At 49.0% G+C, this 13,297-nt stretch overlaps 1 protein-coding gene across 3 annotated transcripts; it reads right to left on the bottom strand.

Moving 5' to 3' along the window:
* Positions 1-49: 49 nt before the first annotated feature.
* Positions 50-5,472, bottom strand: WDR45 (WD repeat domain 45). 3 transcript variants are annotated; one of them, XM_044235081.1, is made up of 11 exons: positions 5,299-5,472; positions 3,618-3,689; positions 3,411-3,485; positions 3,217-3,321; positions 2,215-2,323; positions 1,999-2,093; positions 1,473-1,552; positions 1,148-1,356; positions 958-1,059; positions 728-873; positions 50-466 (listed from the first exon to the last, which is right to left on the bottom strand). In XM_044235081.1, the coding sequence occupies exons 1-11, from the start codon at positions 5,435-5,437 to the stop codon at positions 357-359; spliced, it is 1,242 nt and encodes a 413-aa protein (XP_044091016.1). In that variant the 5' UTR covers positions 5,438-5,472; the 3' UTR covers positions 50-356. The 3 variants fall into 3 exon arrangements, with proteins under 3 accessions (XP_044091016.1, XP_044091017.1, XP_044091018.1); XM_044235082.1 differs by having other exon boundaries at positions 2,215-2,320; positions 5,299-5,470; XM_044235083.1 differs by lacking the exon at positions 5,299-5,472 and adding an exon at positions 5,115-5,214.
* Positions 5,473-13,297: the final 7,825 nt, after the last annotated feature.

The following is a 13,297-nucleotide window of genomic DNA, read 5'->3' as shown; positions in this document are numbered from 1 at the left end:
ATACTATTGAGGGCCTTTTTTAAAATTCATATTCACCACATCAGAGATGTCTCTTTCTGGGAAGGTTTTTTAATCCCCACAGGTGAATTAGGGCACTCCCTCTAGGTCGCTAGCAGTCTTCAGGCTGGGAGTCCCAGGGGGGTCTCCTCCCTCCATGGGTCCCTGGCCTGGTCCTGCAGGCACACAGTCCCCAAGCTTTTTGGGGGGAAGTGAGCTGTGTAGGCATTGCACTGCTGTTTGGAAGGTGGGCACCTGCCCCATTACTGCTTGCTGGCTGGCAGCTTCCACGGCACTCCTGACCCCCTGAAGGCTTTGCAATCTAGCACGGCAGGTCCCTCACACAACCCACAGTGTCCTCAAAAGTCATCGTCATCACAGATGTCAAGGTATACATCAAAAGCCTCTCTGTTGCAGTTTCCATCAGGAGTGAAGACATATTTGTGGAAGGTCCCATCTACACAGATGGCTGAAAGCGGGGAGGGTGGGGGGGGAGAACAGGTAAAAGGTTAAAGGCTGCCGAAGCCACCCACTCCAATCCTCGACGGTGTCCCATGGCCTACAGTCTACCTCCAAGCCTTTGTTCAGGCCATCCCTCTGGGGATGGGAGTTGAGCCACCCGCTCTAGCTCTCTCAGGCTTCCCATGCCCTGAAATTCCTGCAGGTCCAAACTGCAGGACTTTGCCCATGCAGCACCCCTGGTTGAGAGGCAAGAGCTATTCCCACTCACCAATGACAGAGTTGACGTTCTTGGAAGTATTGCGACCGAAGGCGCAGATGCAGGCTGACTCGGCAGGCACGGTGAAGCTCGCCAGGCTCCACTGAGAGTCCACGTATTGCCCAATCATAGGCCCCACCTTGCCCACGCGAGCCAGCCTGCAGGCAGCACTGGCTGAGCCCAGGTGTGGGACACAGGCAGGGGGACGGGGGACAGGGTAGGGCCGGGCAGGGAGTACTCACGCGGAGCGGCGGTTGAGGCGGGTGTCCTTTAGAGCAAAGATATGGACTGTGCCCTTATCGCTGGAAGCGCAGAGGAACGAGGAGTCATGGCTGAAATTGATACTAGAAGACACATCGGCAGTGATGCACACGGGTCAGGTGGCAGAGGGTCACAGGGTCACGCAGCCCGCCGCACATACCCTGTGCTCACCAGTAAAGGGTGGCAGGGTCAGTGCCTCGGCGCAGTTCTACCAGTTTCTCCTTGGACTGTGTGTCAAAAAGGCGAATCAGGGTGCCCTTCTGGGAGGCAGAGGCCACTACCGTGCCTGGCTGGTTCAGGGACACGCAGGCCACATCGCTCTGATGGGCGTTGATGGTGAAGGGAGCAGAGGAAGTGCCAGGCTTCGTGCTCGCCAGGTCCTGTGGGAGGAGGAGCAGTCTGGGCTTGGGGTAGTATGGAAGGCGGAGGCCAAGCGGCCACAGAACGGGCCAGCCCAGCCACCCACACACCTACACTTGCCCCCTGGATGGCTCACCACAAGTTGCAGGCTCCCACACTTGTGTCCAGGGAACACCAGCAGCTGCTTCTCCAGGCTGGGGCAGAGGTCACAAAGCCCTAGGGTGTGAGGACAAAATGTTGGGGGAGGGGGTAGGCTGGTAAAGGGGAGGCAGGGCCCCGGCCATGGGCCCGGCGGGGTCTCGGAATAGAGAGAAGCTGGGTAAGGCCCAGACTTTGACCTTCTGCGATATATGGCCCCCAAAAAACTCTCAGGGGGGCCTGCCATCTGCCTGGCTTGCCACCAGTGAGGGCCCAACGATCCCTGGCACAGCCACGCAATGTCCTCACTGGGTGCTCCTTCCCTGCTCTCTGGGGCCCCCAGGGGTGGGAAGACAGAACTGCCTAATGGATGGAAAGACAGACAGACTGGGAATATGAGCCTCTCTGCACAGGGACTCTCGCCCTGCCCCTTTCCTAGCTTCTCTGGGCACCCCTGGCGTTCTCTCACTTCCACCCTGTCCACTGCCTCCTGCCCTCACACCTGCACATCCGGGTCCTCTCACCCTTGGGGTTGTCTCGAGTGTCAAACTCAAACAGCTTTCGGGGATTGTCGGGGAAGGAGTACACGTAGATGCGGTTCCTCAGCACGATCACAATTCTGTGGGGATCACACAATGGAGGAGGTCCATGAGGGGAGGGCAGGATGCCCATGGAGGACTAGCCCTCTTGCTGCTGTGGGGACCTCCTACCTCCCCCACCCCAGTCCCCCTCAGGCTCACTTGTCATGGCGCATGCGCACAGCCAGCACTGGCTTGGTGAAGGTGAACTCCAGCACCAGCTTGTCCTTGGAGTCCTTGCCCTCCCGGGCATCGTCCCAGATCAGCACTGCTGGGCAGGTGGGTACGTTGTCGGGGCCAAGGTTTAGGGCGAGGGGCAGCCCTGGTGACACAAGACCCACCCCTACTCCCCATGGGACCTCAGCCCACTCGCTTAACCTTCTGCTGACACCAGTGTGAGCCTCATGCGGCATGAGCACATGTGGGTGTGATTCCCGAGGGCGCAGGTTTCTCAGACTGTTATACTCATTTACAGATGAAGAAACCGATGCTCAAGGGGGCTGAGTTATCGGGCCAAGGACCTCACTGCCCATTAGCAACCAAGCGGGGATTCACACCCAGGCCTGGAACTTCCCATCAGTAACTAGTTCTGCCGCCGGGCTCCCAGTCCATACCCCTAAGAGACTTCCATGATGAATCCTAGGGCTCTGTGACTCGCCTAGGGCCTCTCCTGCCATGTCCCAAGGGGATTAGCAAAAAGCCTTAGAGCAAGATGGCTCCTGAGGCCCAAAGCAAGAGGGCACGGCTGAGATGTCTCCAAGATTTTAAGACCTATTGGTTGTGTGACTTTGGAAAAGTCCCTTGACCTCTCTGGACCTCGGTTTCTTCATTGTAAAAATGGGGATAACAATACTTCCTGCTCCATAGAGGTACCGTGAGGATTAAATGAGTTAGTATCTGTAAAGTGCTTAGAACAGTACCAGGCTCACAGCAAGTGCTCTGGAGGGAAGGACAAGGCATACATGAGGCATTCAGTTAGTGTTAAGCAAAAGCAAAACACCAAGCTTCTCAAGCAATGAGCGCCGTGACTTCCAAGCTGTAGGCCTCACTGTGTGACTCTGAGGTGCTCTAACATCTTCATCTGCCCACGCCTTGGGGGTGCCTGGAGGAAGCCAGGATTCCAGGGAGTCGGTGCCAAGGGCAGGAGGGGATGAAGGCACTTACCTGAGATCTCTGAGAACTTGGGGCTGCTACCACCACCCACTAGGGCCAGCAGGTTGGAGCGGTGCAGCATTTCCACCAGGCCCATGCTGCCCACCTGCTCATGGTCTGGACAAGGACCAGGGTGTCAGTAGGGGTGGGAGCCAATGCCCGACCCACCCCTTCTGCCCACTGCCCCTCCCCTGCCAACAGCTCACCCAGATGCCCCTTCTCCATCAATGGCTCCACGTTGTAGATGCGCACACCAGTCTCCATAGCACAGCAAAAGCAGCCTGGTGGAAGGGGGAAATTCTGGCTGCCTCGGCTGATGCCCAGGTGGAAGCTAGGGGCTTAACACCCACCTCTGACCATTCTTTCCCTTCCTCCCTCCCAACTACAAGGGTGAAAGCACGAGCCTCTCTCACTTTGGTCTTGGTTGAAACGTAGACTGGTCACTCCTCGAAGCGGCTGCTGAGTCATGGTCCAGGATTGCTTCCCTGAACACAAATGGGGATAGAGTTGGGAAGAGTCTGGTGTTTGCCCTCCAAGTCCTAGAACTCCTTTCCCCAAATGATTTCTTCTTCTTCCTCCTCTGCTACTTACTGCCTCCAGTGCAACTACAAAGACAACAAAACTGGGGGATAGTTCTGGGGTCTATGCTCCCGAGACCCCAAAGGGCATGGCAGGAACTCCTCCATCTTCTCACACTTGGTTGACCCCAGCTCCAGGCCCACCTTGACTTGGCTGGACTCCCCACCTCCTTCTTACTCCATGGCCCTCACTCTGCGCCAGGAAGTAATGGGGTAGAGGGTGCCCTAGTGATATCTTCTCCCCACCGCCAGTCAACCCTGGCCCTAATGGCCTGCAACCACCCCCCATTCGTTTCTCATCTTCACACCTGGACCTACCATCCAACTCCACCTGTCAATAAACAGAGAAAGGGGCTAGGACCCCGCACCTCCCTGACCTGGCCCTGAGACTTGCCATGTTTGGTCTGCCACCCACAGGCCTTCCCCTTCTCATGCCGTGCTGAAGCTCCCAAGCTATTCCACCATCTCAGAGTCCTCGCACACCTTACCTCCTCCCAGGCTTCTCCAAACCCCTTGGGGACCCCATGCCTCGCTCCAGATGACCCCTTCTCGTGCCATGCTAATTTCTGCCTGACCAGGGCCAGCCTGGATGTCCCCCCAGACCTCCTTATGCCCTAATGACCCTACATCAGATTCCCCTATCACTCCAAATCACACACCCTGGGACATCCCCACCTGTGTGCTTTTCTGTCCCTGACTCCAACATCGACTGGCTTGAACTTACTCCCAGGAATCCCATTCCCCTTACATTCCTCCTCCAGATTCTCCACCCTCTTCCCCAAACACCCTGCCCCAGGGCAACCCTTCCCCATCAAGACTTGCCCAGGACACACCTCCCCAAACCCATACCTGGCACAGCTCAACCCCACCAAGACACCTGCCCCAGACCCCTCTAAGATTCCTGTCCTAGAGCACCCATACAGCCTTCAAACTCCCATCTCCCCAAGACCTTTGCCTAAGCACTCCCCCTCCCCATCCTCCAAGAGCTCAAACCTACCTTCCCCCACTTTGTACCACCTCCACTGGACTGCCTCTGTCCCCAGAGACTCATTCTTTGGAGAGCCCCACCTTCCAAGACCCTTTTTTGGACGTCCATTCCAACGATCTTTGACACTTAAGAACCCTGCCCCGGGATGCCTCACTTCCCTCCACTTCCTCAAGTCCAAGACCGCCCTCATACTACTTCCAACCCAGGCGCCCACTTAAGCTTCCTGTCTGAGCCGCGCCCCCATCTACCAAGATCTCTGTTCAAGGGCCCCTCCCGCCCCAACCCTCCCCCAGACTCCAACCAACTCTGGGATCATGCCCCAGTTCCCCACTGCCTGCACTGACCTGACCTCCGTGCGTTCCCGATCCCAACCCTTGCTGTCGGTGCCGCCCGCGGCCCGGTTTTCTGACCTCCCGGGCCCTGACGCCCGGCTCCGGTGTTTACATCAGGTCTCACTTCCGGGGGGAGGGAGTCTGTAACCGGAAGTGACTCATCTCGGCCGGAAAACGCGGCCGCAACCTTGCTCACCGGGTTTCCAGGCCTTTGGAGCAACGCGAGCCATAGCTGCATCCCCCGGCGAGGCTGTGCGAGGGCCTGGCTGTCTGAGGGAGCCGAGGCGGGTGGGCGACAGAGACTTGGCGTCGCTGAGCGGAATAGGGCCGACCATTCCCCAGCTCGCTCCTGCTCTGAGAGCGAGAGGCGTTAACTTTCTGGGCTAACAAGACTCGGGCCTCCGAGGTGGGCTAGAGTGGCCTTTCTTGTTGGAAATACTAGTCCTCCCGGATTTCTAGAGAGGCGAGTGGGGGAGGCCGGAGGCGGGCGCGGACCTGGAGACCTTGAAAGCTGAAACTCCTTTTGCCCAAGGGAAGACAGCCCCTCCCCTCGCTTGGTTTGTTTACAGAAGGAAAAATGAGGTTTTAATGGGGAGAGGTACACGTGCTTACTGCGGAAAAAAGCCCAATGGTGTGCATACTGGAAATACTTTTTAATTCAGCTTTTAACTTTGTAGGTAACTGGATTCACACGTAGTTTTGAGAAATAATACAGAGAATTCACATGTACTTTTAAGGGTTTCCCGCATTACATTACGTTTCCCGCATTTACATTAACATGTAAATGATGGTAAAATGTTACAATGAGGTTGTTGACATTGATACCCGTCTACCCATGCTTTACTTTCTCTCAAGTATTGCTTTGATGCTTTTTAAAGTTTCTATTAATATATAATGGATATCTGTTTCAATTCCGACCTTTTTTTTTTTTAGAGATTTATTTATTTGTCAGAGAGAGAGCACAAACAGGCAGGGCGGTAGGCAAGGCAGAGAGAGAAACATGCTCCTCGCTGCGCAAGGAGCCCGATGCGGGACTCGATTCCAGGATTCTGGTTTCATAACCTGAGCCAAAGGCAGCAGATCCCCAAGATCTTTGCCTAACCAACTGAGGCACCCAGGCATCCCATCTTTCTAACTGATTCATAGCATTCCATGGAATAAATGTAGCATGGTTCAACTCTTCTCTTACTGATGGCCATCTAGGCGGTTTCAAGTATGATGTCAACATACTGTGAATTTGGGCTCCATATCCTGTCCTAGGCGGGACTCCACTACTATGATCCTTGGCAAAGCCAATTTTCTGGCTTTCTTCAGTCTCTACTTCCTCGTGTCCCAGATCATATTTAACTTAATTCGGTTGGGTCCTGCCACTCCCATGTCTCTGAGATTGCTCTTAACCAGATCACCCGTGAATAATAATCCTGTTAAACCAGCAGTCACTTCCCTACCGGCAGGCACCCTCTCCTGTGACCCATGCATTCCAGTTTCTTACTCTCACTCTCTTGGTTTTTCTCCTACATTTCTTTTGTTATTATTATTATGAACGTACGATCTATTATTTGTTTCAGGGGTACAGGTCTGTGAATTGTCAGGCTTACACAATTCACAGCACTCACCATAGCATATACCCTCTCCAATGTCCATCACTCTTCTTTATTTCTTGCTACTCTTACACCTTTATCCAATTCCCAAATATTAGAGTATCCCTGGGTATGACTCTGGCCCCCTTGCCTTTTTAGGCAATATTCTTTCCCTAGGTGACTTCATTTTGTCTCATAGCCTTAATTATTGGGAGATCCACTAATTTAGGCCTCTAGCCTAGAGCTTTTTGCTGAATGCCAGACTTACGTGTGTTGTGGCCTGTTTGACATCTTCCTGTGGATGTCTCATAAAGTATGTCAGACTTAACACATCCAAACAGATCTCTCTGGGTGCCTGGGTGGCTCGGTTGGTTAAGCATCTGCCTTAGGTCAGGTCCTTAGATTGCAGGGTCCTGGGGTGGATCCCCATGTTGGGCTCCCTGCTCACAACAGGGAGTCTGCCTCTCCCTCTGCCCCAAACTGCTCCCTGCTTGTGTTCTCTTTATCTCAGATAAATAAGTGAAATCTTTAAAAAAAAATACAGGCCCTAAAAAAGTAAAATTTATGATGTCTGTTTTCCAAACAGACATGACCAGGCATAGAAAGAAGCAGGAGGTACATATCGCAACATGAAAAAAACCTTGAAAATAGTTTGCTAAGTGAAAGAAGTCAGTCAGCAAAGAACCTCATATTGTGTGATTCCATTTATGAAATGTCCCAAACAAGTAAGTCCGTAGAGACTGAAAATAGATTAGTGGTTGCCTAGGGCCTATGGAAGCAGCAAAGGGGTCATGGGGGCAGGGGTGGGGCATTGATTGGGATGAAAAGGGCACTGATTGCTAAGGGGTATGGGGTTTCTTTTGTGGGGGATGAAAATGTTCTAAAACTGATTTTGGTAGTGGTTGCACAACAGTATACTAAGAGAATTGTACACTTTAAATGAATTATGTGGTATGTGAATTACAGAAAAATACACTGAATAGGATTAATGACTAGACATAACAGTAGGAAAACATGGGTGACTTGAAGTCATAACAATAGAAACTAACAAAATGGAACAGAAAAATAAAGAATCTAGGGGCACCTGGATGGCTCAGTTGGTTACATGTCTGCCTTTGGCTCAGGTCATGATCCTGGGGTCCTGGGATCAAGCCCCACATTGGGCTCCCTACTCAGCAGGGAGCCTGCTTCTCCCTCTCCCTCTGCCTGCCGCTCCTCTTGCTTGTGCTCTCTCTTTCTCTCTCTCAAATAAATAAATAAAGTCTTTAAAAAAATAAAAATGAAGAATTCTAAATAGGGCGCCTGGGTGGCTCAGTGGGTTAAGCCGCTGCCTTCGGCTCGGGTCGTGATCTCAGGGTCCTGGGATCGAGTCCCATATCGGGCTCTCTGCTCAGCGGGGAGCCTGCTTCCCTCTCTCTCTCTCTGCCTGTCTCTCCATCTACTTGTGATTTCTCTCTGTCAAATAAATAAATAAAATCTTTAAAAAAAAAAAGAATTCTAAATAAATAAATAAAGAGGGCATAAATAAGCTATGGGACAATTTCAAATGGCCTTATATGCAGGGAAATAGAATCCCCAAAGGAGAGGAGGGGGACAGAAAAAATATGTGAAGAAGTAATGTCTGAAGGGTGTGGTACATAAACAATGAATGTTAGAACACTGGAAAAAAACCTTCCCAAAAATAGTGAAAAATATAAACCTGCAGATCCAAGAAGTTCAAAGAACTCCACTATAAGAAACATGGAAAATATTACACAAAGGCACATTGTGATGAAATTACTCCAAACCAATAATAACAGAGAAAATCCTAAAAGCAGCCAGAGAAATAAGATGTATTACATAAGGGAGAAAAAAGAGAAGAATGACATCAGATTTCTTATGAGCAACAATGAAAACAAGAAGACAGTAGGGCAATATGTTTAAAAGAGAATATCACAGGGTACGTGGGTGGCTCAGTCGGGTAAGTGACTGCCTTTGGCTCAGGTCATGATCCTGGAGTCCTGGGATCGAGTCCCACATCTGTCTTCCAGCTCCACAGGGGGGTCTGCTTCTCCCTCTGACCTTCTCCCCTCTCATGCTCTCTCTCTCTCTCAAAATAAATAAATAAAATATTTAAAAAAATAAATAAAAGAGGATAGCACTTTCTGAATGGTAGAGTAAGGAACCCCCAAATCCATTCCTCCTTACAAGTAGTGAAAACACTGGCCAACAACAATAGCAAAAGAAAATCCAAATTAACTTTCTGGGAGTTGTAGACAGTTAGTCAATGTAGGCATTAGCTTGAAACAATCTGAGGAGCATTTATTCAAGAAAAGTGTCTGAATCTTGGTAAGAATGAGCTTTGTGATATTTTAATGGCTTTATTCCTGTCCTCCTCACCCCACTCCATCATACCAATGAAAACCAGCAGCCTAACAGGATGAAGGGAGGAAAATGGGCTCGGAGCTCCCCTAAAAGCTACATTCTTAAAGAATTGCCATCCTTTTTAGTTTTTGGTTTTTGTTTCTTTTTAAAATATTTTATTTATTTGACAGAGAGAGAGAGAGAAAGCCCAAGCAGGTGGAGCGGCAGGCAGAGGAAGAAGCAGGCTCCCCACTGAGCAGGGAGCCTCATGATGCTGGGCTCCATCTCAGGATCCCAGAATCACGACCTGAGCCAAAGGCAGAATCTTAACTGAATGAGCCACCCAGGTGCCCTGAACTGTCATCCTCTTTAAAAATCATATGTTGGGGTGCCTGGATGGCTCAGTCGTTAAGCGTCTGCCTTTGGCTTGGGTCATGATCCTAGGGTCCTGGCATTGAGCCCTGCATTGGGCTCCCTGCTCGGGGGAAGCCTGCTTTCTCCCTCTCCCACTCCCCCTGCATGTGTTCCCTCTCTTGCTATGTGTCTCTTTGTCAAATAAATAAATAAAATCTTTATAAAAATAAAAATCAAAATCACGTGTTAACATAAACAGCATTTTCCAAAACAGAACAAAAAATATTTAGTTAGAAGAATGGCATCATTTTACATGTCTGCAAATTTCTTTAATGTCTGGTTTAATAGAAAAAAAGCTAGATTCTCATATACGTTCCTGAGTTCAGTCTCTTGTGATATCACATATTTGATGTCCTCCCGAAAACTCTACTATGCATTTGTGAGAGAATGAGTGTGAAAAAGGCAAATAATGTCTTAGTATTGTGAAAACACTGCTGACCTCCAGACCCCTTGAAAGATTCTCAAGGGCCTCCATCAGAGATCCCAGACCACACTTAGAACAGTTAATCAAAGCTGTTAAACTTTCCGGTTATAAAGATATCAACCCATCCTCACCTCCACAATGAATGTTTAATCTCACCTTTACACTGAAACAAATAGGGCTTTACATCTTATTTGAATGAAGATGGGTTCCTAAGTGTTTAAATCCTCTTCAGTTTGCTTCTCAAACCCGTGGTCTGTTTATTTACTTAATGCTGTGTTTTAATCAGACAGTCACCAGAGAATGAAGAATGATGCACATTCCTGTCATACAAAGTTGTTATGAGGAAGGGTTTCAGGATCAAAAGGACCAAGTTTCAATGACCAAGTAACCTGATGAAGAAATCCAAACTTGGATGAATGTTTAGGCATTCCAGATTTGTGGGACCAAGTTTTAAGTACTTACATCTCTGTCAACATCTTGTTCAAAGTGTGGATCTTGAAGCTAACATGACTGCTCGGATCCATTTGGGCCAACTTCAATATTAAGAGTCTCTCCTCGAACATTTCATCTTCTTTTGTGAGTGTGGCTCACTGAATTCAATGCATCCTGGAAAATGGATTATTTGTGGCTTGAAGAATTGTTTAAGTTTTACTCTGGTGTTTTGAAAAGTAGCATCTTGATTTCCACAGGCCTCCATTTCACAACGAATCGTTGAACATTCAGTCATTCATTTATTAAATCCCTACAACACATCAGGCACACTGTATGAAATGCTGGGAATAGAACTGGAAGCAGAACAATATCCTTGTCCTCTAAGGAGTAAGCTGATGAACATATACTTAACTGCTAATGGAGGGGAAAAGGGTTAGGAGATAGGAAGGAAGAGCTGGGGTAGAGGTAGGGGTTGCTACTTTATTTGGGGTGTCAGAGAAGCTTTTGTGATAAGGTGACATTTGAGCAGAGACCTGAAGAGAGGGAATGAGTCATATGGAAATTTGGGGGAAGAGCAGTGTGGGCAAAAGGAACAGCAAGGGTACAGCTTGAGAGAGGAGGTCACAGAGTTATGGGGTCAGGAGCAGATCATGCTAGGCTTCATAGGTCAAAATTAAAAAAAAAATAAATGAAGGCTTTGGCTCCTGTTCTGAGTGAGATTGGGAGCCACTGGGGACTTTGGAGGTGAGGACAGAGACATGACCAGGCTTGCCTTTTCAAAGAGCATTGCCTGCTTTGTGAAGACCAAAGGAGAGCAGGGAAAAGGTAAGCAAGGAGGGCAGTTAGGAGGCTATTACAGTAAATCAGACAATGGTTTCTGGTGGCTTGGATACTGGGCAGTGGAAGTGATAAGATGCATTCTGGAATTATTTTGAAGGTAGAGTTGAAAGGACATGTTGGACTGGAGATAGGGTGTGAGAAAGATAGGAGTCAAAAATGATTCAAAAGGCTTTAATTCACCTAGGAATCAGCTGGATAAGCAGATTTGAGAAGGGAAATTGGGAGTTTGGTTTTGTTTTTCCAGAGTCTGAAATATTTATGAGATAATCATGCAGAGATGTTGTGTAGGTGGCTGGAGATGACAGAAGATCAGGAAGAGAGCTACAGGCTGGAGGGAGATACACATATAGGAGCAGCCAGAATATCAATGTTATTTAAAGCATGAAACTAGAGAAGATACCCTAGGGAGGGGGTGCAGATGAGGTCAGAGTCCTAAGCCCTCAGGCATTCCCAAGGTACAGGAGTCAGGGCAATGAGCAGGAGTCCGCAAAAAGACCCAGTAGGAGCAGTCAGTGAGGCAGGAACAGAACCCAGAAGGGATTCCTGGAAGTCAAGTGAAAAAGCACTTCAAGAAGGTGATGACGTGTCAGCTGCCAACTGTGCCTGAGAGGGAAAGACGAGGGGTACCCACTATATGCAGACACTGGGTATCCAAAGAATGCCAGGCACATGGGGCTCCTGGGTGGCCCAGTCGTTAAGCCTCTGCCTCGGGGGGCGCCTGGGTGGCTCAGTGGGTTAAGCCACTGCCTTCGGCTCAGGTCATGATCTCAGGGTCCTGGGATCGAGTCCCACATCGGGCTCTCTGCTCGGCAGGGAGCCTGCTTCCTCCTCTCTCTCTGTCGGCCTGCCTCTCTGCCTACTTGTGATCTCTCTCTGTCAAATAAATAAATAAAATCTTTAAAAAAAAAAAAAAGCCTCTGCCTCGGGATCAGGTCATGATCCCAGAGTCCTGGATTACCTCACATTAGGCTCCCTGCTTGGTGGGAAGCATGCTTCTCCCTCTCCCTCTCCCACTCCCCCTACTTATGTTCCCTCTCTTGCTGTCGCTGTCTTTGTCAAATAAATAAATAAAATCTTTAAAAAAAAGAATGCCAGGCACAGAGTAAATGTTCATGTACTTTTTTTTTTTTTAAAGATTTTATTTATTTATTTGACAGACAGAGATCACAGGTAGGCAGAGAGGCAGACAGAGAGGGGGGGGGGGGAAGCAGGCTCCCTGCCGAGCAGAGAGCCTATGCGGGGCTTGATCCCAGAACCCTGGGACCATGACCTGAGCCGAAGGCAGAGGCTTTAACCCACTGAGCCACCCAGGCGCCCCATGTTCATGTACTTTTAATTGTAAAATGCACACAATGTAAATTTACCATCTTAAGCATTTTTAAGTGTACCATTCAGTGGTGTTTAGTATTTTCTCAATGTTAGGAAACAGTTCTCCAAAACAAAAAGTCCCCATTCCCTCCCTCCTCCCCACAGACCCTGGAAACCACCATGTGACTTTGTGTTTCTATGAATTTGACTACTCTCATAAGAGTGGGAACATACAATATTTGTCTTTTCATGATTGACTTCTTTCACTCAGCATCATGTCTTCAAGGTTCATCCATGCTGTAGCATATGCCAGTACTTCCCTTTTTTAAGGCTAAATAGTATTCCATTGTGTGTGTATATATGTGTGTATATATCTATATGAACACACACATAGATATGTACCGTGGGGAGTCTGCATCTCCTCCTGACCCTCCCCCACCTCGTGCTCTCTCTCTCTCTCTCAGTCTCTCAAATATATCCATAAAATCTTTTTAAAAAACATATTACTTATTTATTTGACAGAGAGGGAACACAAGCAGGGGGAGAGGGGGAGGGAGAGGGAGAACAGGCTTCCTATGGAGCAGGGACCCCAGTGTGGGGCTTGATCCTAGGACTCTGGGATCATGACCTGAGCTGAAGGCAGACCCTTAATGACTAAGCCACCCAGGTGCCCCTAAATAAATAAAATCTTAAAAAAAAAGAATACAGACTTCACAGAATTGCTTCATAAAAGTCACTAGATGAATAGCAGAAACAAAACCAACAAATAGCAGCCAAAACAAAGCCCAGGGAGGAAATAATCTGAATTTCACATTATATTAAATGTCCACATTTAAAAAATTGCAAAGAAACTA

The sequence above is a fragment of the Neovison vison genome, chromosome X (genome assembly GCF_020171115.1).
Source record: "Neovison vison isolate M4711 chromosome X, ASM_NN_V1, whole genome shotgun sequence".
Taxonomy (NCBI): Eukaryota; Metazoa; Chordata; class Mammalia; order Carnivora; family Mustelidae; genus Neogale; species Neogale vison.
This window is presented reverse-complemented; position numbering and strand designations above follow the sequence as displayed.

Bases quoted from the DNA above. Each gene is read 5' to 3' on its own strand.
- WDR45 (XM_044235081.1), bottom strand. From the start codon at position 5,437: ATGGTCGGCCCTATTCCGCTCAGCGACGCCAAGTCTCTGTCGCCCACC. The intron at 874-957 runs GTGAGTACTCCC...TGCTGCCTGCAG, and splicing joins CGCCTCAACCGCCGCTCCGC to GCTGGCTCGCGTGGGCAAGG. The intron at 467-727 runs GTGAGTGGGAAT...CCCCGCTTTCAG, and splicing joins GAACGTCAACTCTGTCATTG to CCATCTGTGTAGATGGGACC.